We start from the raw sequence: 25,254 nt of genomic DNA on the forward strand, positions 1-25,254 counted from the left end.
TACAAATGGAATCACTTCATTTTTTAGCTGCTGTTGACTGTAGATGAGCTTCTGATGCTGACAACACAACCTCTATAAATAGAACAGTAATAATGATCACATGTGAATGAGCCACACTTAACTTTGCCAACACACATGCACGCACGCACGCACACACACACACACACACACACACACACACACACACACACACACACACACACACACCCTACCAGGCATATGTGAAATGGCTAAGTATTAATGTACCACTTCAGTTTAAATATTTTTCAATGAAATTTCTTCTTTTCTTGACAGCAGTTCAAATTACTGGTAAGGTGTCAGCCCTAAATATTACCTTTTTATCTGGACTGCCTCACATACATGAAATATTTGGAACTGATAGATTTATTTGGAAGAAGAGAGCTGTTTGAGGTATCACTCACATAGATGTTAATAGTGTGCTTTGTGTGCCTAAAATCCACAAATGAGTGCAAAATACTTCCAAAACCTTCTTTGCTCAGCTGGCACAGCAAAGCAAAGAGCAAAGCAAAGAGCAAAGCAAAGAGCAAAGGGCTTCGTCCACACTGAAAAGCTTGTGCTTTGCATTCTGAAGCTATCACCTTCATATTGTAACAGCACGTCTCCACCTTTGTCCATATTTCCATTCATGGGAAACCAAATTACAAGTATTCACATTGACAGAAAGGAGTCTGAGTACTGACAGATTACTTTGGGACATTTATGTTGGGATCCTTGGTGCGTTCACTGCAGTAAACATGAGCAGATTAAGCTCAAAGTAATGACGGTCTAATTGAAAAACTGCAAACTTAACAGTGTTTTTACAGCACAGCTAATATGCGAAGTAGACAGCAAGCCACCCAGCAAACTAAAAAAAAATGTAATATGTATGTTTGCTAACATGGTTCCATATTTTTTTTTATTAAATTCTACTCTAAATCTAAATGTGTTATGTTTGCAGTGTTATAATTGCATCTTTTTTTTTTTTTTTAAGAGCTATGTAGAAGTAATCCCAGTGAGCCAAAATCTCAGACTTTTGGCTCACTGGGATTACTTGTAGGCTTGGTTCACTAAGAGTTTTTCTACTCTTAGTGCTTTATGATGTCACAGAAAGAGAGGGGATACCCTTTATATGGTCATGTCAGTTACACAGCTCTGGTTGTAGCACAGTAGCCTCACCCACAAACAACACTGTTTGCAAGTGGAAACCAATCAGAAGACACTATCCTAAGGAAGGGTGGCCTCAGGATAATTTTCTTCTGAGCAAGAGGAGTTAAAGCAACTTCTTTCAGACAGAGGCTGACCTCAAGGGCTGCACTAAGTCCCAGTATATGCTATATATGGATTATTTTGAATAGAACTATGCAAAGCTACTCCAAGAATCCAAGAATATATGGGGTGGGGAATGAGCCAATAGGTCCACTTTAAAAATAGTTATCACAGTTACTGTACTCAGAGGGTGAAGCCCAATGACTTTGTTGATCCCCTGACTCTTCCTGTGGCACTAACGTGAGATTCATTTGTGTTTTTTGATTGAAATGTAAAATAAATAAATAATGATACATTTCTATGAAGTTTACAACATGAAGTTTTCACTTTTTCTTCCAGTGCCATCATCAGGTCAAAAATTCCATTGCTCTTGTCTTTGAATTCAGTCATGGAATAAATATATGAAAGACTGAATGAAACTTCCATCTGTGTCAGCTGTAAATGTTAGAATGCCACCAAACTATCATAAAGTGATGAACATGGAAAACATTTTACTTGAAAAATATGTGAAAAATTTGCAGGTTTTCCTCTGCCATTCATCTCTCTATATACACCCATGACAGTGTAAGTGCTATGCCACAGCAATTTTACAAAAAAGCAGAAAAAAAAATAGTGAAGCACATTATTATTTTTTTGATTAAGCCAAATTACACTTACAGTCGCCTTCCTGGACAGAAAAATTAGTTTTAGTGGTTGAATGTTATGTTTTATTAATTTCTAGTTTAAAAAAAGAGACATATTTCCCTGTAATGTGTACGCTGAAAAAGCTTACATATACTGTAGTATATCAAAGTATACGCCATGTGATTCAAACATAAAATTAAATCATGTCGAGGAATCTGAAGCCATCTTCAGCTCTTGGCTTTGTGCCCAAATTCAACTCTGTTCAGTGAATTCTTAAACACACTTGAGCAGTCAAGGGGCTCAATGTCAAAGTGACCTGTCATCAGGAAATCAAACACAGAGGAGTGGCGGTCTCACAAGATCTGCTGTAATTGTGCTTCGGCCAATTAACATGACATATAAACCACATGGAGGCTTGCCACGATGCAGAAAGTGGATATTAGCTTTCGGTACCTGTTAGACCTCCTCTTTATATGTTGCAGGTAACAAAATGATTTTTGCAGCACCAGTGAAAGATGATTGCACTTTAAAAAAGAACCAACCTTAATGTGCTGTGCTACTGTCAACCAACTACGATGTGATTTTTAAACTGAAGGCCTGCTTGGATTTGCTGACTCTGGACCTCTGCTGCCAGAAATGTTCGAGAGCATGTTCATGAAGCTCATCTGCATTTTTACAGGGGCTACAGTGGTGCAACTGCAGAGATTTTCTGCAAGTCCTTAAATTATGGATAAAGAGGTAAATAATGTCAGCTGACCTAAGCCCTTGGCAGTCTTGTGTGTGCAGCCTTGCAAACTTTCATATTTAGCCTTTCCATCAGTCTTTTCTTTCAGAAAATCAGGCCTCTCTGTGCCATCCTGGGACTGTCCTTAATCTACAAGGCCACCAGACAAGAAACTCCATTCACGACACCCTTAATCTTAATGTTTCACTGCTGGAGTGCGTGCTTATGTCTGAGGTTATCAAATTGACAGTAATCCATCACAGATGTTTCACTGAATTGAGCTGCAGACACCTCTAGAAAAGCTCTTTAGTAAGCTTCCAACTCCAGTAACGCACTTCAGACATTGTAAACTCAAACTACTGTTGTTGTACTTAATTAAGTAACTTAAACAAGTTCAAAATTGTTTCCATCCAATTGTTTAAAAGGGATTTTTTTTTTTCTCCAAGAAATAACTTGTTCATCCTCTGATGCACACTCTGGGTATTAAACCATCAGGGGACACATGCAAGCACCGAAACACTACCACTCCACCTCCACTGCCAGCTCAGTACACCTAAACATTTTCTTTCATGTTTCCAGTCTTCTCAGTACACTCAGCCCTCTAACACAATATGTGGTGTATTTCTAAGTCTTACAACACTAAGTCTGTCTTTAACATTGTACCGAATGATTTTGAGGTTTTCAAGGTTTTGAAGTCCTTCATATCAAGTCATTATTTCATTTTTGTCCCTTTTTTGCAACTGTAAAAAACTTGGACATTCTCAGGATACACCCACGTAAATTTTGCTTATTAATCCATTTGTTTGCCTCGCGTGAGAGCCACAGAGCACAAGGCTCAGCAGTAAGCCTACTCCTTCTGTGAGACATTAATAGGAGGAGTCAGTAGAGATGACTGATTTCCTGTAATCAGACTCTCCTTTTTCCCTTTCTAAGAGTAGACTGGAACAAACAATCTGGTGACAGAGAGGACTTCCTAGACCAGGGATCCTCAAACCAGGTTTTAGATGTGTCCCTGATCTAACACACCTGATTCAAATGGCTGAATTACCTCCTCAGTATGCAGTCAACTTCTCCAGAGTCCTGCTAATGACTTCTATATTTGACTCAGGTGTGTTGGATCAGGGACACATCTAAAACCTGCAGGACACCGGCCCTCGAGGCCTGGATTTGAGGATCCCTGTCCTAGACCATACACTGAAGACAGCAATTGCATGTGTTCAAATAGTCTTAAACAGGCAAAAGCGAAGCCACTGCTTGTTTTGTCTTTTGGAAAATAATTTCTAATCTCATGTGATCCTATTAAAAACGGCATAAAGAAACTGCTGATGTAACTTTATTTTATGTTGCTAGCTGTCTGTCTTCTACCTGTCCCTGTCGCTGATCATACTTGGATGATTATCACATATTATGCAAATTTACTTTGTGGGCGTCTTTGCGCTCATAGGCTGCAATCGATACTAGTCCTGCAGAACGAGCATACTGTCACATCAGGTCAAACCATGAAGAATCTAACTGCCCCTGGTGAATTACATATTGGCCTTCACACACACACACACACACACACACATATAGTTCAGTCCAAGTGTCACATTTGTCTTCAATTTGTAATGAGGAGCATTTGTTCTGCAATGTCCATCAAATTTACTGATATCTGTAGACAGAAATACTAAAATCCTTGAAATTTTCTTCATCTCTTTAGGAAAAGAGGCCTCCTTACACTGCCCACGTTGCAGCATCAAACTATACATGTAACTCTACTGTAATAAACTTAAAGCTTTGCATCTGTTTGTTGCAGGTCTGTGTGGTTGACCTCGCAGCCTGGAAACTGTAAAGCTGGAAAGCCTGCTTGAATATTTCATGTAAACCTGTGGTTGGTGTGAGAAAGTTCAAGTTGCACTGGTATGCATTTCTCCAGTTAAACATTCGGACAGCCTGTTCTTGGCTGGCGCTGTTTGTATCTTGTGGCTAAGCGATGACACAATCTGGATGTCAGGCCTTGGGTGTAGGTGTATCTGAATAGTAACTCGAGCCTGATAATCTGGCGCTATGCTCTGAGGGAAAGTCAGCTAAACTTTCTTGTCTTTTACGTAGCCTACAGGCCCTCACTGGAGTATGTGAGGTGAGAAACAGCAGTCTTGCATCGCCTCGAAATAGAGCATTTTGTTTCAGATAACAAAGTTAGAACAGGAGTGGAAGAGAATTAGATAACAGTTAAAGAGAAAAAGGAGTGAGAAACCAGGGAGGCAGGCAAGGCATGCATGCAAGTGTGTAACTGAGTTCGGGCTGGATTAGGCCTGCTTGTTATGGATAAGGAAAGGCAAAGGGACAAGGAATCAGTAGTGAGGAGAGATGAGGAGAAACTGCAAAGCATGCCACGTTAGATGGGTACAGTAGGAGATCTGCAAAGGATCAGTCAGGAGTAAGAGAGAGGGAGGGAGTTTTTCGGTAGTGAGGGAGAAGCCAAAAGAGCTTAGTTAAGGAGCTTAGTTGAGGTAGGTTAGCTCTGAGGATGGGCTGCATCAAGAAAGAAGGGAAGGGGGGGCAGTGTTAAATCCATCTACTGTAACATTAGCATTTCTCCCATCTCCACCCTCTCTCCCCACCCCTCCACCTCTCTCAGTCCCTCTGGTTGTGTGTCTTTCATTCCCCCCATCTAGGCATTTTCCAGGTAGACTCCGTGTTCGTCCAATCTCACACCGTACTGCCCTTTGATTTATTTCGCAGCGTGGTCAATGTGACAGTGTTACGGCGCATTTAACAGAAGATACAAGTCACATACAGCACTTTGGGAAACAAGCGCCTCTTTTTTTCCACTTTTGATTCATGTGAAATGATGGGATTGATGAGTAAACATGAAATCTCGCATGCTGTTTCAGTGTTTACTAAAAGAGGGGAGGAAGAGGAATGACATTCGGTTCATGAAAGCAAAATAAAAACTGAAGATGCCGCATTCGGGAGAGACCAAACTTTTATTTTAAAGACGTCTCAATTTACATGTGTGGCAATGGAAAGCGATGCTCTCATTTACCTTCTAACTGTGTTACACTACTCGTATATCTCGCAGTCAGAATCATGCTGTGCTAATAGTGACTTAGCATTTGTTCTCTTCTTGCACACTCAGGCCTTGTTTTGATAACAGAGGACAAAGTGTCTTCATCTCTACAATCTTTTAGGCAAAGCAACAAAAGTCTGTGGAAAACTGTAACACTGTTCAATTAATTTTGTGAGGGGAGACACATAATGAGATGGTAATGTGTGAACACAAAGAACAGAAAGGCCTTTGCTCCTCAAAAATCTTTGGAGTCGCCACTAAGAAGACATTTTTTTGCAGTATGGATCTATAACAATTGCATAAGGAGAGAAAGAGAGAAAAAATGAGAAGACAAATTGCCCTCTGGCAGACTGGTGAAGGTGACTTGAAGGAGTTGCTCCAATTCTGTTCAAACTTCCTCCTCCTCCACCTCCTCCTCTAGCTCCTACCAGCCTAATGCACAACAGTTAGCAAAGAGACGCTTGCTTCAAAGTGCTGCTCACACTGTAGGTCTCTGCTGTGCTCCTACAGCCACTAAAATTGTGCCACTTCCATGCCATCTAGAAGGTATTCCTAATTCTCCTTTTGGCTTTCTGGTTTTGGAAAGGATCATCGGTCAATTTGTTTCAAAGGAGCTGCCCCTTCTCTCCACAACTACCCCCCCTCCCACCCTCCAACCCTACTCAGGGCAGCAGTGGCGCCAGCTCGGTGAAAAAATGATAAGTTGGTTTTTCCACGGCTAGAGAACGAGGACTCACATGGTATCCCTATGGAGCAGCATAGTGGGGAAATAGAAAGTACACCAAAACATTATACAAACACACACGCATGCACGCACGCACGCACACATACACACACACACACACACACACACACACACACACCTTTATGTGCATGCTCGCACCATCCATAGTAACAGACGTAAACATACATACACAAATCTGCCCATCTGAACATGTTATTCTGAAACTAAAGGACTAAAAGCATGCCCTGCTCATGTGTCTGTGCATTAATAAACCAATCCACACTGTAGAGATTCTGTGCCTCTCACCTCCTCATTCGTTTAAGTCCAGAATTCCAAACTGACCTCATCATATGTAGAGTTAGGAAGTGTAGGATACCCATTCTTGTAGGTTTTTTTTCCTGCTGCTAGCCTTTGAATCTAATGAGATTACGCTCTCCTATATTGAGGTGCTAAAGACCAAAAAAATGTCAATTTACAGCCAAATTAGGCCATATTATAGTTCAATCTAAGGTTGGGGATAAGAAAGAGAGATAGAGACCATTGTGCGCAATTTAACTCATTATCATATTCAAACTCAGTTGTTTTTTTTTTTTTAACCAATGCCAACATTATGTTAAGATGATCTCATGCCTATGACACCTCACTGGCCTCCCTCTGTGCTCCAGAGGAGCTGGTGTCAAGGTCTTTTTGGTGTCATCAAAGTTTTAAATCCATCAGCCAAAAGGATCCAAGGTAAGGGTAAGGGGGAAGGTTAGTGGCAGGTTAACATGTGGGTAGTTAAGGGCAGGTGTAGAGGAAGGAGAAGGGAGATACTTAGTAAAAGCAGGCAAGGTGAGCTGCAGCAATAAAAGAAAATCCTTCCTCTGAGGGGACGCTTTAGCCTTTGCGGCGTAGCACGTGTAGACTTAAAATATTGAGTCTGACAAGAACTGCTGCTATAGATTTTTCCGCTCTCCCCCCATCCAACTCCAGTCCCCCTTCCACACCATCTACGCAAAAAATGAATTTAAAACATCAAAGCTGGCATTAATGTCTCATTTCCCAATGCAAATGCAAAACGAGAAGGGGAAAGAAAGCGTCTCATTTCTCCCTGCCTCTTTCATTTTCAGTGAGAATCATTGCTGCCCCCTTGAGACGAAGCCCGTTGCGCAGTTTTGGTGAGAAAACGGGTTAGGGGATCCTGGGGGCTGCTCTGCATTATCAAAACAAACCATTCAGCAAACAAACAATTAAACACTCATGAATTATGGACAAGTCATCTAAAATAGCAATAAAAACAAGGAGTGGGAAGTCATGGAGCAAGTGCTGAGCTAATGAAACGTGTGCAAGGCAGCGGTGTGGTATGTGGGTATATTAGCGTATGCCTTCCTGCACACTTGTACAGTAATTTTATGTAACCTATTCTGATGATTCCACATATTTCTGGGCAACGATAGAAAGCACGGAAAAGCGTGGGACAAAACAAGGAAGAAAAGATGTCTAATAATTCACAAAGTGCAATTGTGCATCAGCCATTTTAGTTTGTACCCAGCAACATCCATTATTCACAGCCCCATGTTTACCTCTCACAGACACGCACAGTCCATGCAGCAATGATCCAGGAGGATATACTGAACACCAGCAGAACAGTTCCTGGACAGATGGTCATGAGGGTCTTCATGACAAAGCGTGTGTTGAAGTTAATCTTGTTGAGGGCGCCAATGCTGCGGGACGAAGCGTCCGTGAACAGCTTGCTGTGGAGTAACATGACCCTGCCGATTAGGTAGAGTCTCAGGAACATGGGGATGGAGAGGATGATGTCCACATCAGCGTCGGCCACCGACGGCGTGTAGGTAAAAGCCAGCCGCGCTGTCCAAGTGAAGACATACTGTCCCGGGATGGGATGAATGGCACACACCAGTAGTTCCAGCACGATGAAGAAGATTCGCTCATATGTCATGGCTATCCTCCAATCATCTGCACCATTGTCCACCATAAACAGCTGAAGAAAAATATAGACCAAGGACAGTATGGTTAAATTTAGAATTTAATTTCCTTCCATATTTAACTTTTTTCTTCTACACGTCTTTAATACATCTTCAACCACACAAGGCCGTCAGAGTAATGCTGTGTTCATAAAATGATACATAAGGCATCTTTGCTGTTATTCACTTCATTTCTCAGTGGTTTTAATGTTGTGGCTGATCTTTGTAAATCAAGCAAGCAGACAGGAGTAGCATGGATGTCCTTTGTAGCATTTGATAAACACCACATCTCTGAAAGTGTAAGAGGAGTAAGGCAAAAAGATCCATAGAGAAATTCACAGAAACTCAGATACAATTAACAAAAAAAAAGAATGAAACCCTCATACATTCATCAAGGCTGTTGCTTGCAAATAAATTGTGTTTTTTTTTTGACAACTTAATAATCATACTTTTAACAGATAAAGGTGGTATTTAGGAAATGTGCTGAGCTTTCTTGTTTAACAGTGTCCTGAATGCTGTTTCTATAACACCACATTCATGGGATATATGGATAAAACATTGTTTTAAAATCTTCATTTAAACTTGTCATTTATTCAGCAGCTGAACATACTCGTGGGTTTCTCTCCACAATAGAAAAATTCACACTAACTGTTGCAGAAGTTCTTATGAATGTGCTGCACATGTAGGTTGCTTTGCTTTGCTTCTGGCCAGCTTTGCATTGTTTTGGGTCATCTTCTTTCTTCAGGAAGACAAACTAGTCTATTCCCAGTTGTCACCTGTTGCCTTTGTCACACCATTGTCACCATCCATCCATCCATCCATCCATCCATTCTCTTCCGCTTATCCGGGGCCGGGTCACGGGGGCAGGAGCCTAAGCAGAGAAGCCCAGGCTTTCCTCTCCCCAGCCACCTCCTCCAGCTCATCCGGAGGGACCCCAAGGCGTTCCCAGGCCAGCCGAGAGATATAATCTCTCCAGCATGTCCTGGGTCTACCACGGGGCCTCCTCCCGGTGGGACATGCCCGGAACACCTCACCCAAGAGGCGGCCAGGAGGCATCCTAATCAGATGCCCGAGCCACTTCAACTGGCTCCTTTCGATGTGGAGGAGCAGCGGCTCTACTCTGAGCCCCTCCCGGATGGCCGCACTCCTCACCTTATCTCTAAGGGAGAGGCCAGCCACCCTGCGAAGGAAACTCATTTCTGCCGCTTGTATTCGCGATCTTATTCTTTCGGTCACTACCCAAAGCTCGTGACCATAGGTGAGGGTAGGAACGTAGATCGACCGGTAAATCGAGAGCTTCGCTTTTACACTAAGCTCCCTCTTCACCACGACAGACCGGTGCAGCGTCTGCATCACTGCAGAAGCAGCCCCGATCCATCTGTCGATCTCCCGCTCCCTTCTCCCGTCACTCGTGAACAAGACCCCGAGATACTTGAACTCCTCCACTTGGGGCAAGAACTCGTTCCTGAGAAGGAGAGGGCACTCCACCCTTTTCCGGCTGAGGACCATGGCCTCAAACTTAGAGGTGCTGATTCTCATGCCGGCCACTTCACACTCAGCTGCGAACCATTCCACTGCGAGCTGGAGGCCACCCCCTGATGAAGCCAACAGGACCGCATCATCTGCAAAAAGCAGAGATGAGACTCTGAGGCCACCAAGGAAGAAGCCCTCCGCCACCTGGCTACACCTAGAAATTCTGTCCATAAAAATTATGAACAGAATCGGTGACAAAGGGCAGCCCTGACGGAGTCCAACACCCACAGGAAACGAATCCGACTTATTACCGGCTATACGGACCAAGCTCTCACTGTGGTTGTACAAAGACTGAATGGCCCGCAACAATGGGCCAGACACTCCATACTCCCGCAGGACCTCCCAAAGGATACCTCAAGGGACACGGTCGAATGCCTTCTCCAAGTCCACAAAGCACATGTAGACTGGTTGGGCAAACTCCCATGCACACTCGAATATCCTTGAACGGATAAAGAGCTGGTCCAGCATTCCGCGACCAGGACGAAAACCTCATTGTTCCTCCTGGATCAGAGGTTCGACTAACGGACGGACCCTCCTTTCCAGCACCCTGACATAGACCTTACCGGGCAGGCTGAGGAGTGTGATCCCCCGAAAGTTGGAGCACACCCTCCGGTCTCCCTTCTTAAAGATGGGGACCACGACCCTGGTCTGCCAATCCAATGGTACTGCCCCAGATCTCCACGCGATGTTGCAGAGGCGTGTCAACCAAGACAGCCCTACAACATCCAGAGCCTTCAGGAACTCAGGGCGAATCTCATCCACCCCAGGGGCCTTGCCACCAAAAAGTTGTTTAACTGCCTCAGTGACCTCACCCCCAGTGATGGTCAAGTCATCTCCCTCGTACCCAGACTCTGCTTCCACTACAGAAGGTGTGTCAGTGGAATTAAGGAGGTCCTCGAAGTATTCCTTCCACCGTCCGACTATAGCCTCAGTTGAAGTCAGCAGCACCCCACCCACACTATAAACCCTGTGAGTGGAGCACTGCTTTCCCCTCCTGAGTCGCCTGACGGTTTGCCAGAATCGCTTCGATGCCGTCCGAAAGTCTTTTTCCATAGCCTCACCGAACTCCTCCCACACCCGAGTTTTTGCTTCGGCCACTGCCCGAGCTGCATTCCGCTTGCCCTGCCGATACCTGTCAGCTGCCTCCGGAGTCCCACAGGCTAACCAAGCCCGATAGGACTCTTTCTTCAGCTTTATGGCTCCCTTCACCTCCGGTGACCACCATCTGGTTCTGGGGCTACCACCATGACAGGCACAAACCACCTTGCAGCCACAGCTCTAAGCAGCAGCCTCAACAATGGAGGTGCGGAACATGGTCCATTCGGACTCAATGTCCTCAGCCTCCCTCGGAATGCTGTCGAAGTTCTGCCGGAGGTGGGAGTTGAAGATCTCCTGGACTGGGGCTTCTGCCAGGCGTTCCCAGCGCACCCTCACAATAAGTTTAGGTGCGCCAGGTCTGTCCAGCATCTTCCCCTGCCACCTGATCCAACTCACCACCAGGTGGTGATCAGTTGACAGCTCAGTTCCTCTCTTCACCCGAGTGTCCAGAGCATACGGCTGCAGATCTGATGATACGATTACAAAATCAATCATCGACCTGTGACCTAGGGTGTCCTGGTGCCATGTGCACTTATGGACATCGTTATGTTCGAACATGGTGTTCTGTGCAAACTGTGGTTTGCACAGAAGTCCAATAACAAAACACCATTCGGGTTCAGTTCGGGCAGGCCGTTCCTCCCAATCACGCCCCTCCAGGTCTCACTGTCATTGTCCACGTGAGCGTTGAAGTCTCCCAGCAAGACTATGGAGTCACCAGATGGAGCACTCTCCAGCACCCTGCCCAGCGACTCCAAAAAGGGTGGGTACTCTGAACTGTCATTTGGCGCATAAGCGCAAACAACAGTCTGGACCTGTTCCCCAGCCCGAAGGCGCAGGGAAACTACCCTCTTGTCCACCGGTGAAAACTCTGACGTACAGGCAGCAAGCCGGGGGGATACAAGAATACCCACCCCAGCTCGCCGCCTCTCTCCGAGGGCAACTCCAGACTGGAACAGAGTCCAGCCCTTCTCCAGGAGACTGATTCCAGAGCCCAGGCCATGCGTTGAGGTAAGCCCAACTATATCTAGCTGGTATCTCTCAACCTCACGCACTAGCTCAGGCTCCTTCCCCACCAGAGAGGTGACATTCCATGTCGCAATAGCCAGTCTCGATAGCCGGGGATCAGTCCGCCAGGGCCTCCGCCCTCGGCCACCGCCCAACACACACTGCACCTGACCCCTACGACGCCTCCTGCGGGTGGTGGGCCTACAGGAGGGCGGGCCCATGTAACGTCTTCGGGCTGCGCCCGGCCGAGCACCACAGGCTAATGGCCGGCCATCAGACACTCTCCCTCGAGCTCCCTTCCCAGGCCTGGCTCCAGGGTGGGGCCCCGGTAACCCTATCCCAGGCAGGGTAAACTGTTCCCTTGCTGTTATGAACATAGTGGTCTTCTGAACCGCTCTTTGTCTGGACTCTCACCCAGGACCAGTTTGCCATGGGAGACCCTACCAGGGGGACAAGCCCCCGGACAACATAGCTCCTGGGATCACTGGGACATACAAACCCCTCCACCACGATAAGGTGGCGATTCACCATTGTCACATTAATATAAAATACAAATTTTTGCAGTACAGTATTGCAATAATAATGCATCATAGGTACAGTGACATAGTATTCGTACACTTTCTTTGTACAGAAAACGGGCTTGTAAGTGATCAAAAGTTGGTACACCTGTAAGAATTTTTAGCATGATCTTTCAATATTTAGTTTACTTTTATTACTGCGGGAACAATCTAAGTTAACCAATATCTTAATTTAAAACAATAGCACTGCTGAGCAGGTGCCAACGCTTGGCTGTTTAGGATTCGTAACAGGGGGAAAGGGGAGGGGTGGGGAGAGGGCAGTTGAAGCGTAAGAAAATGGGTGAAAAGCACAAAAGCAAGGGTGCAATTTTTTTTTCTGCACAAATAAAAACACTGTACAATCACATTCATGTAAAAAACAAAACAAAACAAAAAAAACAGGATATGCCCAAAACATAGAATTAGGCAAAATATGTCTCCTACAAAATAAAAGAATGTTTATTGTTCAAAATGGAAGTTAAATTATGACAGTAGACAGCAATTGTGCAGTGCAGTGTTTGTTTAACTTATCAAACTATGTACATACTCGCATACTCACAATAACAGGAATTGCTAAAATGAACTGAGGTAATACATTCCACATGCAGGACATAAAAGTGCAATGTATTCAGGATACTAAGGATAAATATGGAAGATTTTTAAGGTCAAGGTTATTTCATGGTTAAGGTCATGAGTAAGTACCTCAATTGAGAGGTCTTACTGTAAGGCTGAATGCTGAGTGTGTGTAAGAAACAATGTGGTTAAGTAACAAAAAAGTACGGGCCAATGTTAATGTCTCTGGAGTCACTAACAAATATAAAATATTTTAATATAAAGTATTACATTTGTTGATGTGGTATTGTCTCTTTTGATACAATACAATAAAGTACTGTGCAAAACTCTTCATCAACCAATCATATCTTTATATTTTGTTAGGAAAATGGAAAAGGGCGCGGCAATTTATTGAAACGTGTAAACATACATGAAAATACAGCATACAAGGCAAAAAATAGAGTTTGTACTGTTCCAACAAGCTTGAAGGTCAATATTTGGTGTGACCACCTTTATTCTTCAGCACAGCCTGAACTCTCTGAGGCAACTTTCTGTCATTTCTTTCGGTAGTCTTCAGGAATAGTTCTCCAGGCTTCTTGAAGGACATCCAAAGCTCTTCTTTGGATGTTGCTGCATTTTGTTCTGTTCTCTGTCAGAATGATCCCACACTGCTTCAATAATGTTGAGGTCCAGGCTCTGGGGAGGCCAATCCATGACTGATTGCGTTCCACTGTGTGTTTATCCAGGTACGCTTTTACTGCACTGGCAGTATGTTTCAGTGCCAGTGCAGTAAAAGCCATTCAGATGCTTTCCTGCTGGTACGGCAGGGTGGATCAGAATTTGATGGTACCTTTCTGCCTTCATAATTCCATTAATTTTGACAGGATCTCCGACACCACTGGCCGAAATGCAGCTCCAAACTATGACAGAAGCTTCACAGACACCTGTAGACACTCCCTGTTGTACCTCTCTCCTGACCTCAGCTGTGCATATTGATTGCAGTTTGAACCAGAAATTTCAAATGTGGATTTTTTCCTGTGGCTAAAGGTCATAACTTTCAGATACAGTTCATCTACTGTAGACAGTTTTTAGGCCTGGTACTTCTTCTGTCCTCGACTTGTCTAATTTCCTCACATTTTTTTTTACAAATGCACACCATGTTGAGCTATGCCAGGATAGTTAACACCTCACTGTGAATCAACTTGTTGGTGCAAAAATACTATTTTATGCACCAACAAGTTGATTCACAGTGAGGTGTTAACTGTGAATCAACTTGTTGGTGCAAAAATACTATTTTATGCCCGCCAAACTGTTATCTTTGGCACTTTTTGTAGATTCAACTGAAGTGGCTTAACAATGAAATAAAAAACATTCCTGGTCAGGTGTAAGGACTGGACTGAAAATGAATGAAAAAGCAGCAAGTGTCCAAAGGAAAGTGTTGGAAGACCTTCGGAAACCCTGGAGAACTATTGCTCAAGACCACTTTTTAAAGAAAGTCTGGCTCCTTGGAAGCAAAACATAAACAAATGAAGGGTGGTGCAAGACTTTTGCACAGTGCTGTAATTCAAAAAACTCTATTTTTTACACAAACTAATTACAGAAATGAACGATCAGTAAACAGTTTATAATTTTATTCTTAAAAGGAAAAAAGGAAAATTTCCTAACATTTGTCTATCAATTTACAATCCATTACTGATGGTTACAATTAAGCACCAACATTTTTTGTCAGCATTTTTCAAGCTTTAGAAGTTTATCTTTGTATCATTTATGTTACACACTGGACTGACTGCTTCAATTTCAGTTTAACTGAAAAATGGGAGTTTTGCTTTGTAGTTATATTTTTTATCATTAGGAATTCAATTTATAGAAGTCTTTTTTTCTTTTTTTTTTAAATAACAACAAGTATTTTAAAGTTTTTAAATCATGTTTTATAATAGTTAACTTCTTTCATTTGGGGTCAGCTGCCACATCAGAAAACCTCGTCTGGCCAATTGTCTTATCGCTACTGCCACACTGATCCCAAAAGTAAAATGAATAAAACAAGGTTGCTTTTTCTGCAGTACACTCACCTGGATTTCCCGGGCATGGTACATTATTATAAGACCAAGCAATATAACAGTGGAAAGGCTGATAAGGCATTTCAGTGCAAATGAGTATGAAGATTCCTAGGGTGAGAAAAAAAGAAATGAAAGACAATATTAGAAATAGCCACATAAATTAAAACAGTTTTATTAACAGGTGCATACATCACACAGCATCATATAGAGAGGAGTACAGCTTAGCAATACGGTCAAATGAAGTGGTTTAATGAAATAAGAACTGTTAAAGTAAAATTTTTTACCATAACACAACTCATATTTTCCAGGTTTAAAAGAAGATGCATGTCATTCTAAAGTCATCTACTGTGTTACATATATACAGATGACACTATACAACTGCACCCAAACATAAGACTCTCAGACATAGACTAACACACACGTTACTTATTAGCTTAAGCCCAACCGGAAACCAGATAATGGGGTTTCACAAACAGTGCAGTCAGGATGTTCCCTAACAATGCAGCTGCAGGTGGAGGTGCAGCCTGATATTATCTATGGACACCATTTCCCACCATCTAAACTACCAATTAATCAAAGCCCAGCACTAACAGGGGGACTTTCCACTTAATGGTAGGTGCAGAAAAGGCAGGGATGGTATTAGCAGGGGGGCCACCACAATGAGCACTGCTGGTGATAAATAGGCCAGCTGGATGCTCAAACAGGAAAGCTGTTTGTGTGAGTCTATGCGCGTGTGCGTGTGTGTGTGCGTGTGTGTGTGTGCGTGTGTGTATACATGGGTGCCGTAGATCTAGGAAATGAGAACTGTACTACTCAAATCCCCCCACCCTCTATGTTGGTAAAATACCAGCTGATAAATCAATTTAACAACCATGGTGTAAAAATGCTGCTCTGCAGCAGGCTAATGATCATAGTGTTGTTATTGCAATAACAACACTGATGACAAACGATTAAAAAAAAGTGAAAACATTATTCATAATTGTCAGTGAAATGATAGTCCTTGCTACTCAATATATATTGTCCTTTGGTGGTCCATATTACAGAATTATTTTTAGCTATCAACTAGATTGCTTTGCCCCTCAGGTTGGCGACACATTCTCAAGACATTCTAATGTCTGAAATTGTTTTGAAAGTCCCAGATGAAATAATACTGAGTAAACCAATTAATCCACGTGCCAGAGGTTCAAGTATTTTTAAGTCCCAGTGCTCACTGCCTCTTTACATGTTCCCTCCTTCAGGGCTCAGAAAACCTTCGCTGAGCCGCAAGCGTCTGATCCGTGATGGGACGTGAGCTGGAAAATGGACCAGCCACAGCACATGCTACCTGTCTGACGTGGGAAGGCTGCGGTGCTGCTCAGAGACATTAGGTCATTTCCATTTCAGCTGAGGTCAGTATGATGAATGGACTGAACAAAACTCAGTAACAGTCACAGACAAATCCATTGACTTTCTTAAAACCCCATAAATCATCCTATAGATTACCCCACCAACTTACTATATCTTATAGACACACATGCCCTACCTCACACACATATGTAAGCAAGAACAATTAAAATGCACATACAGACACAAATGGGCAAAAAAAAATAACAATTAAAAAAAATCTATCCCTTGTGAAAGAAAACTACATGTGGTTTTGTCTGTTAGAGCCTATTATCTACAGAGGCACTTCCCACTGATGTTACTATAATTGTATACAAAATTCATGCTTTTGAATGAATCTCAGTATCTCGTTCACAAACACTCAAAATATTCAGAGATGTATAATTGTTATAATGGCTATCATAACAGTTAACACACTCCAATCCAACATACATAAAATAAAAAAAAACACCCATTAAGACAAGTGCAACCTATGTATAATTAATTATTCATTATGAATTTTCAGCTGTACAAACACTGCCTTCCTTTCTTTTTGCTGACAGTGATAAAAGTTTTGTTTGGAGTTTATTTATGACGGGCTGTGAAAGATCAACATAGCCTCTGCATTTAAACAGCAAACCCAATGAGATGGGGCAGTTATGCTTAAGTGTATACTGTAGTGGCTTACACATTTCCTTGGCATGTGAAAAGTCAATAGTTCAATCCCAGCCAGAGAAACCAATCCCCTTTGAGGTTGCATCTGGTGTATAAATCAAACACGTGGAGCTACCTGCTGTGGTGACCCCTTGTGATAAGAGAGCAGCTAAAAGTAGCTTTATGTTTAAGTACATGGCATAATCTCCTTTTTTTTTTTGATATAGTATCAAACTGGGTATTGAGAATCATATAATTCTACTGGCATTGGTACCAACTACTAAATTTCTGATATCTTGAATCCCTATGTCAGATTCTCAGTAAGATCCACCCCTCGCTTGTGACAAGATAGCGATGGCCAAAATGCCCAACTCCTCGATTAAGAACAAGTGTCCACAAACCAGTCGGTTATAGCGCTGTGGCTGTTTCCATCTTTCCTTTTAAAGTCTGTGGTTTTGACCCCAAAGTGATCAGCACTCTTTGTGATTAATGTGCTTAAACTTGCAATCCACTTCTACCCTAGGTCTTCTATCCTACTTAGTTTTTACCTGCTCCAGAGAAGACAGCAAACAGCTCTGTCACCTATCATATTGCTGCAGTGTCAGCTCCACAGTAAACAGCCGGATAAATAACGTTGTGGGACTAAGTGCACTAAGTGAATGATATTCCCCCTTCAAATATGACATGCTAGGACTGACTGTTTGACACTGATGGACAATGATGGGCCAAGAGGTGGTGGCTTGGTCACAGTGACCCTGAAAACAAACTGCGTTGCTAATGTCCTTGCTCAAGAGTCTCAAGACTCCCTCTTGTCTCTAGAGTGAGCTGCGTCATCTGCACTTATTAACTGATGCAGTCTGAAACATCTGGAACTTCATTCCTGTCTTTTATTCTCACTGACCGACCTCTTCGTATCTATGCGTCTTCATCTCTCTTTGTCCGCTTTACGCCACTATAGCACTCTCCTTCTCCCACAGTGGCAACAGCAATGAAATCAGACCTTTGGCTATGTACCAATCTGATGCCAATAACTAAAACTTTTAAGTAGTGACAAAAATAGACCTACCGGCAAACAGAAAAAGAACAAAAAAACAAACCCCAAAAGACAATCAGACTTTTAATAGAATAAATAGTCTATTAGTCATTGCGCAGATCACATGACACTCCTTTTTATTTCTATTGGAGCAATACTCCCAGTTGCTTTGTTGCATACTGTACGTCAGTGTCTGTGCTAATAATCACTCTTCATAAAACTGACAGCTGCCAACCCCACACAACTCAAACATAACAATAGCAATGACAACACACAGGGCTCCCACTCATGCATCACACACATGCACAACCTACCTTAGTGTAAACCCCCCATGACAGTTCCGTCTCTGTCACCATGACAACAATCCCAAACATCCCAAAGATGAGAGCGTAATCGCTTAGCCGCTTCCGCTTCTCAAACAACGCCCTCCGGTGGCCGAGCTTGTAGCCAATGTCCCTGTTCTTCTTCTGGGGAGCCCTGCCGCCACCCCGCCCGCTCCCCTCCCTGACCAAGCTCTCGTTGGACGCCTTGCTGGGGTCTTCGCCGCCGTTGCCCTTGGACACCACCACCTCCAGGCCGGAGCTGTGCAGCGTCTGCAGGGGTTGCGTCTCCGAGTCGAGCTCCGCGAGGTTGCGGCGCGACGAGGACGCCAGGCTGCCCACTAGTGGTCTCACCACTCCGCCATTGTACTTGCAGGTGTTCATGGCTATCTGAGGGAGTCGGCCACAGCTCTCAGAGAGGGAGGGCTTGGATCCAGCATGGCTCAGCTTCTTCTGCTCAGTAGTGGCCTGTGAACAGGAAGCGAAGGAATAAATACAATACTATCACAACAAAAAAGGTGTAAAAACCGACAGCAGGTTGAAGAAACACACAGGTTTAGACTTTAAATAGAGCATTGATGTAGGAGTTATATCACTCTAGCTCTGGAGAGGGCACGGAGACGAAAGGATCTTGCAAAAACAATATTGGTTATAAAAGGAGACAAATTTAGTGCTTAGCAGGACATGTGTCCAAGCGTGCAGTGTGAATCAAAATAGCAATACTTCTTGTTTGAAAGTCTCAAATCTGGAGGCTTTTTCTCGAGCAACAACCCAGTAAATTCTAATCAAGATACAGCTGTTCATTAAAAATAGTAGGAAAAGCCTGTTTTTATGAGTAATAAAAACTGATTTACCAGTTAAATATCTGGTGGCCCTCTTTTGTGTAGTTTTTTTTTTTTATTTAATTTTTTTATACATATTAGCTTCCTTTCAAGAAATGGTATCAAAACTGCATGGCTCAAAATAAATAAATAATGAATGGGGGGGGGGGGGGGGGGGGGGGGGGGGTGATGTATAAATAAAACCATATAACCAATATTGGACCCTACAAAGTGCAGAAAATTGAATCTTTGCGCAGCACAAATTTAGATATAAATGATTAATGCTCAGCATGGCCCTGTTTCCTGTCAGACAAACATTTTCCCCCTGCCGAGATGAGCAGCTAGCTGCCCAAAAGAGAGAAGAAGAAAACGCGGACCACCTTAAATCAAGCATCCCAGCTTCTCACTGATTTTAAAAAACAAAAAAACAAAAACAGTATAGTGTTTAAGGTATCTCATGTCTGCTGAGGCCAGCTTACAGGCAAGTTGAAGAACAAAGGGTGATACAAGCATATAAATATTAAGTTTCCACCACTGAAAACAGTATTTTCCTCATTGTAAGGGAAATGGAGAAAATATTTTTAAGTTATTTTTTTTTCTCTTGCTTTCAAATCACCTTCGAACCCAATGCTGTGAGATATGCCTCTGCTTTCACTGGGTCCTATATCACTTCTGCTGTTCTTGGTAGATAGGAATGAGTTTGTGCCTGGGCAACGCAGGCAGAAAATGTTCTATCCATGCAGAGACTATAGAGCAGTCACCCCAGAAGCATCTATCTGCCTGTCTATCCCTTGCCCTTCAGAGACTTGGGCCGATTATCATAATGGGTTATGAAAACTTCACATGGAACAGTGCTTTTTCCGAAACAAGTCGGGGGTGTGCGATAGCACTGCTGGCCCTTTTTTTATCAGCCTTGACAAAGCATGCCTAATGCCTTTAAATGTGCTGGTGGGAATACAGAAGGGCAGCCCTAATGGAAATTTACTAACTCTGGTCCTGTGATGCTATCGTCTTGCACATATTGTGGCTCCATGAGAACAGGACTAAAGGTTACGGATAAGTGCAGCCCATAGTGTTTCTAATCCCCTTTTCTGTATTAAATTGCTTTTTAATCTGTGCCATTAGGACCCCTCTACACGAAGACTGAAGTAAGTGAACTTTAGATTTGAATGACAGGAAAGACTGTAGAAATAGATGCTGATATGGCAGTCCTACCCAAGATGATGGAAGAGGATATAATTAGAACAGGAGGCTGAATTTTCCTAATTTAATTTTCCCTGCAGACGCTACTTGGATAAAAGAGTCTTGTGACTGACGTTAAATTAATTCTAACAGTTTACATCTTATTGACATCAAGGATTAGAATCCATACATATTTATTCATTTCAGTTGTTTCAGTTTGGAAAGACTTCCTGCAAATTATGTCCTCCTTGGTGATTCTCTGCTTCAGAAAACCCTCGGAGCTGTCAGTATGACAACTCAATACACTATTGGATTGCAAAAAAAAAAAAAAAAAAATTAGAATTAGAATAGCGTGAGAAAGTTTATTTCTTTTGTAAAAGGCCCAAGCCAGACAGTGGATTCAAACCCAGGAGCTCCCTGCTATGAGACACAAGTGCAAACCACTGCTCCACTCTGCCATGAGCCATACCATTTGAAAATCAAGGTCCTAGAGTCTGGTGCAAGAGTGGACAAGCACAGTTTCCAGGGTGTCTGAAGTCCAGTGTGAAGTTAATGGAGTCTGTGATGATTTAGTGGGGTATGTAATCTGCTGGCGTTGGTGGTGGTTGTGGTCCGCTGTGTTTCATCCAGTCCAACGTCAACACAGCCACCAGCCAAGAGATTCTTCATGCTTCCATGTGCTGACCAGCTTCATGGAGATGCAAAAAGGGATTTTTTTTTCCACAATATTCTAAATTTTTAAGCTGCAAATGTCATAAATATCACCAATCGTGGACTACAGATATATTCTGACTGTGTCAGAAGACTAAAAGCAGTGCTAAATCATCCTGCAAAATATGACTGGATCGATTCTAACGACCATAAGCAATCTGTATCCTTTTAGAAAGTCATTTTATTAAGTTCTGATAAATATTTCAGAAGATGCACAGCAGAAAAGCCTGTCAGTCCTTTAAATGATCATCACAGTAACTGGCGAGCAACTACAAAGTATCCTTACTCCTTTGCTTTTAGACGTTAGAACATGATGTCACTCATTCTCAAGAGATAATTTCCAACTTTTGTGCGGGAGGTAAATAACTCTGAAGTTTCGCTTCTTGTTGAACTCACGTTATTTTAGTCTCAGTCAAACTTCCTGAGATGCTTGATATGCAAATATAGACCCTGAACTATAAAAGTTGACAAAATATTACAGAGACTCACAGAGGACCACTATCTCAAACATCGCTTGTGGATGTTTGTGTGAATGTACAGGAAAAGGGTGTCCAAAACAAAAGTATTAGAAACTACTTCAGAGTTTCACTGTGATATTTATTTATTGAATGCGTTCATCCTAAAGGTATAGTTCTGGCTAATTTTTATTTTAAGATACTTGACAAAGCCCTTGTTTTCAAAGGTGGCTTTTTTCCTGACAACCCCCCCCCCCCCCCCCCCCCCCCCCCCCCCCCCCCCCAATGTTTTGAGTGCATTTAGCGTGTGCTAATGTGTGCATTACAACAGACTAAAACAGTAAACCAGCCTTGTATGTATGTATGACACACTTGGTGATGTCACCCATTTAAAGAAAAAATGCCATGATCTACATGTTTTGTTCATATACTGCATACATAAACAAAATGTGTATTCTTAGAGTACACTCTGAGATACTGCGACTGTTTTACAGATGATTTTTTTTTTTCCCTAAAGAGATTTTTACATGAGGTCTTGCATTTAAAAACACACGAAAACTTCTGGTTTGTCCAGTTTTCACATTAGAGTGGAGCATTGTTACTTATAAAAATATATACAAGCATTTTTCCATAGATGCACAGATTTTTAGAAAAGGAGCCAAAATGTATTTATTTTTAAACGGTACATCTCACTAGATTAGAGTATTAAAATTATGTTTTGAAAGTCACAGGGCAAAACAACTGTGTGGGCACTCAGTGTTCTTGGGTCCTCAAACAGATCCACAACTGTGTGTGTGTGTGTGTGTGTGTGTTGTGTGTGTGTGTGTGTGTGCGCACACGCACTTCAGTCAGATCTCAGGGAGGGATTTTGCTGTGCTGAAAAATAAACCAGGGTGTGAAAATAAAATTGGAAGATATGCACAATAAAAATAATACAACTTAAACATACTAAAATCTAGGCCAGGATTCCTCTCTGTATAACTAAAGAGTCCTTTACAGACTTTACAGCAAGAATCCTCACACTGCTTTCCAAAATCTCACAGCACGCAATCAATTCCATACTCTCACCCACTTAGCCAGCTACCCTGGCTCCTTTGCGTTTCACATTTTCCCCTTCAACCAGACTAAACAGCAGAAGGGCATGATGGACCAGCATGCCATTGCTGTCCCCTGATGCCCCCACAGAGGAGGCATGGGTGAGGGCTGCCTGTCCAGCCAACCAACAGCTCAATTTTAGTCTGAATAGCACGCAGCATCCAGGCTCTTTGAAATGGAGACTTATAATCAAATTGAAAAGCCTCAGTGCAGAACAGTTTAAATGACGACAACCCTCTGTCTCTCTTTTCTCTCTGTCTCACTCTCCGTCCAGCTCAAATCAAATAGAAACCCTTTCACTCTCCAGTGCTGTATGTAGTTTTGAAAGCTTATATACTCTAAAAATGAAGTATGGATTATAATATTCACTGGGTGTGTTTGTAAGTTTGAGCATGTGGGTGTCAGTCTGTTTAATTATGTGTGTGCATGTATGTGGGGGGGGGGGGGGGGGGGGGGGGGGGGGTCTGTGTGCTAGAAGTACACGCTGAGCCTCGGCCAGGCTCTGGATTAGGTCGGATATCGATGCAGACAGCGTGCAGCAACGAAACAAGCTTGAGGAGAAACTGTTTGAGAAGATGCATGTGTTTGTGTAAAATCTGTGAACAGACGACAGATGCTGACAAGTCCGATATGAAAGGAAGGTCACAAATGAGAGAGACACGGGGAAAAGCGACAAAGTGAGGCAGAGCTCTAGAAACCGAGGAAACATAAAAGGGTGAAAACAGAAAGAGATAAATGAAAGAGAGGAAAGACAGCTCCCTATGGGCGTCTCTGCCGGCCCCTGGAGTGATTGAGAGCTGCAGGCTACACTCTCCAGTTTGTCCCCGCACACTAGACGCTGTCACATTTCTCTGACAGGCCAGCAGGAAACAGGGCTCCTCCATCCATCCCCAACCAGCATGTGGATCATTACTCAGCACTAGCAAAGACAGGGGATAACCAGTAGCTGCAGCACCACACTCTCACACCACACACTCCTACTCTATCACAGCTATCTGTGTGCTGAGCTGATGGAAACAAACATTATATATTTAATTAATAAAGCTGGAACATCCATTGTTTAAAGGTGAATAGTGTGTTCTTTAGACACATGTCTGAGGAATAACAATATGATTTAAAAACTTATCTTGCAGCAGTGGAAAAGGTGAGACTCTTTGTGTTCAGTCTTATCACCCTATACTTCATGCCCTCATATCTCTGTAGGGGTGTCTGTCTCTGGGATAAGCTACAGCTATTCTGAGTGTTTCATGAAGACATGGCAGTTCTAGGGAGTAAGGAGAAAGCAGATGTTGAAAGTTCTCACAGAATTCCCTGAAATGTAAAGTCACACCGACTTTACGTCTGGTACAATCGGTAATATATGAACAACTTGATGTGCACCGAAGTGAGCAGCTCACGTATGTCTGGGACAAGGCTGGAATATGTGTTGAAATACATGAAAAGCCAAGTGTGTTTCAGCCTCATACATTTATTCAAACATTTCTACTCCCCTGTCTATGCATGTCTGGTTGTGTATATATGGTATATTGTGTGCACTTCCTCTCACTAGCTGTTTATTAGGTACACCTCTTGAACTGCTCGTTAAGGCAAATATCTAATCAGCCAATCACAGGGCAGCAACTCAGTGCATTTATTCATGTAGACATGGTCAAGATGACCTACTGAAACAAGCATCAGAATGGGGCAGAAAGCAACTTTGAACGTGGCATGGTTGTTGGTGCCAGACCGTCTGAGTATTTCAGAACCTGTTGAGCTGCTGGGATTTTCCCACACAACCTCCTCTAGGGTTTACAGAGAATGGTCTGAAAAAGAGAAAATCCCAATGTTGATGGAAGACAACCAAGGTATTCAGGGGAGCATCTCTAAACGCATTAAACTTTGAAGCAGATGAGCTACAACAGCAGAGGAGCACACCGGATGCCAATCCTGTCAGCTTAGTCAGGAAACAGGAAACTGAGGCTACACTTCATATGAGATCACCAAAATTGCATAATAGTAGATTGGAAAAATGTTGCCTGGTCTCGATTTCTGCTGCCACATTCTGACAGTAGGGTTAGAATTTGATGTAAATGACATGAAAGCATGGATCCATCCTGCCTTATATTAATGGTTACGCTCACTGGTGGTGGTGTAATATTGTGGGGATATTTTCTTGGCACACTTTGGGGCCCTTAGTACCAGCTGAGCAGCATTTAAGCACCATCCCTTTATGACTGCAGTGTGCCCATCTTCTGATGGCTGCTTCCAGCATGATAACGTACAATGTCAAAGCTCAAATGATCTCAAACTGGTTTCTTGAACATGACAGTAACTGTCCTCCCCTTTGTATTTATAATAGCTTGTTCCCCTTGTTTATAAATTAAGTTGGCTCTCTTTGGATTAGGTCAGGTTGTTGGGAGAAACTCGTGGTTTTATAAGCAGCATCTTTGAGTAGCATTGTCTTTAGCTGACCTCTTTCATGGGCC

General features: G+C 42.9%; 1 protein-coding gene across 2 annotated transcripts in view; it reads right to left on the bottom strand.

The window, feature by feature from the left end:
• kcnn1a (potassium intermediate/small conductance calcium-activated channel, subfamily N, member 1a) overlaps window positions 1-25,254 on the bottom strand; it is a 57,705-nt gene that overhangs the window by 13,246 nt on the left and 19,205 nt on the right. For both annotated transcript variants that reach the window (XM_030752929.1, XM_030752930.1), the window contains exons 2-4: window positions 18,520-18,993; window positions 15,169-15,264; window positions 7,953-8,371 (exon numbers count right to left, since the gene is read on the bottom strand). In XM_030752929.1, coding sequence (XP_030608789.1) covers window positions 7,953-8,371; window positions 15,169-15,264; window positions 18,520-18,993 — 989 coding nt within the window. The remainder of the gene's footprint in view (window positions 1-7,952; window positions 8,372-15,168; window positions 15,265-18,519; window positions 18,994-25,254) is intronic.

This window comes from Archocentrus centrarchus, chromosome 17 (assembly GCF_007364275.1).
Source record: "Archocentrus centrarchus isolate MPI-CPG fArcCen1 chromosome 17, fArcCen1, whole genome shotgun sequence".
Lineage (NCBI taxonomy): Eukaryota > Metazoa > Chordata > Actinopteri > Cichliformes > Cichlidae > Archocentrus > Archocentrus centrarchus.